Source organism: Petaurus breviceps, unplaced genomic scaffold (assembly GCF_028583685.1).
Source record: "Petaurus breviceps papuanus isolate PSGF00001 unplaced genomic scaffold, PetGlider_PUasm1.0 189, whole genome shotgun sequence".
Taxonomy (NCBI): domain Eukaryota; kingdom Metazoa; phylum Chordata; class Mammalia; order Diprotodontia; family Petauridae; genus Petaurus; species Petaurus breviceps.
The window spans coordinates 18,400,899-18,402,464 of record NW_027185809.1 but is presented as its reverse complement, the minus strand read 5'-3'; the positions used below and the strand labels follow the sequence as shown (position 1 = coordinate 18,402,464).

The following is a 1,566-nucleotide window of genomic DNA, read 5'->3' as shown; positions in this document are numbered from 1 at the left end:
AATTAATAAGACAGTGTCTTATCATCGGGGAAACATGGTAATAAAATACTTTGTTGCCTGCATTCATATTAGAAAGAAATGCTAAGTTTCAGTTAAAGATTGGTGAAAATTAAATATCAAGAAAATAAGAAGAATTACTTTTCCCATCCAAGTTCATAGACTCCTCTGAAATCTATCCATGGATCCCAAATTAAGAATGCCTGTAGTAAGGAGAGACAGACTATATAGGAGGTTTTAGCATCAAGTCAGATAGAAAGACTGACATGGTCTTAAAATACAGTGAGTAATAAAACAGATGGAAATTAATCCTGTCCCGGTGTTATTTCTGGTGATCATTTCTTATGTGGAAACTTCCCTCCTGGAGTTAACATCCTATCCAAATTTTTGACTTACCATATTTTGACTTACCATACTCCTGGATGTAATTATAACAAGAGCAAAATTTCATAACTCCTTTATCTTAATTTCAATTCTCTGAAGCCTAATGAATTAAAACAATATGCTAGTGTGTACTGTCATTTGGTCTAAATATTAGATTTGAATATAGCTTTTCAGTGAAATCTTTTGAATGTAAGATTTTTAGGTAAAAAAAAGAAATTATGGAGATCAATGATTGTGATCTCATATTAGGTGAAGGGGGAGGGGAGCTTTTATTTCACTTTCATTATCTTCAGAAGAAAGCAAATAACCTTGCAATGTTAATATGATGTGCTATTTTGTTGTCTTTGTTAGGACTGTATGGAAGAGATCAACCTGTTTAGTGAAAATAAACTTCATTTGAAGCAAATGGGTGATCAGTTGATCAAAGCCAGCAATAAGACCAGAGTTGCTGAGATAGATGATAAGCTCAGCAAAATTAATGATCGCTGGCAACATCTGTTTGATGTCATTAGATCGAGGTAAGACAATGTCTAAAACTGCTTCTGGTTTTGAAAACTAATTTTCTTCTAGAAATTTTCATGTAAAAAACATGAATCCCCTCCTGTTTTAAAATTCTTCCATCCTTCTAACTAAATTTTAAAGAGCTATATAAACGCAAGCTGTTGTTGCATGTTTGTCAGAGATAATAAAAGAATGTGACAGATGCCAGAGTATTTCCATCATGCCTAGAAAGCCCCTTGGTTCAGTTGTATTGGGAGAATCTTAGCAGTTTTTCAAACAGCAGTTAAGTGGACAACTTCTGGCCATCATAATTCACTTTCCTTTGGAGAGGAGGAGAGGGAGAGGGAAAGGGTGACCTGAGTTACCCGGCTAGTTGGGTCCCTATTCAGGCAGCCACATCACAGTTGTGTTTGTCCTTTGTTTTCGAAAAAGACCATGGCATGGGGGAAATGGTGGCATGACTTGCAATTGACTTTGATTTGAGTAAGGGAAGGCTGTACAAGGTCACTGGCCTCACTTTCTTCTCCAGAGCCATCTGGATCCAGTAACCACATATTCATTAGGATGACCCAGTTAACTTGGGGTTTACTGGCTAGATAAGATTCCTTCCTTCCTTCCTTCCTTCCTTCCTTCCTTCCTTCCTTCCTTCCTTCCTTCCTTCCTTCCTTCCTTCCTTCCTTCCGT

General features: G+C 36.9%; 1 protein-coding gene across 1 annotated transcript in view; it reads left to right on the top strand.

Annotated features, from left to right (window-relative positions):
- The window catches only part of SYNE2 (spectrin repeat containing nuclear envelope protein 2), a 493,787-nt gene that overhangs the window by 445,168 nt on the left and 47,053 nt on the right, over window positions 1-1,566 (top strand). The window contains exon 103 of the mRNA XM_069091728.1: window positions 733-900. Coding sequence (XP_068947829.1) covers window positions 733-900 — 168 coding nt within the window. The remainder of the gene's footprint in view (window positions 1-732; window positions 901-1,566) is intronic.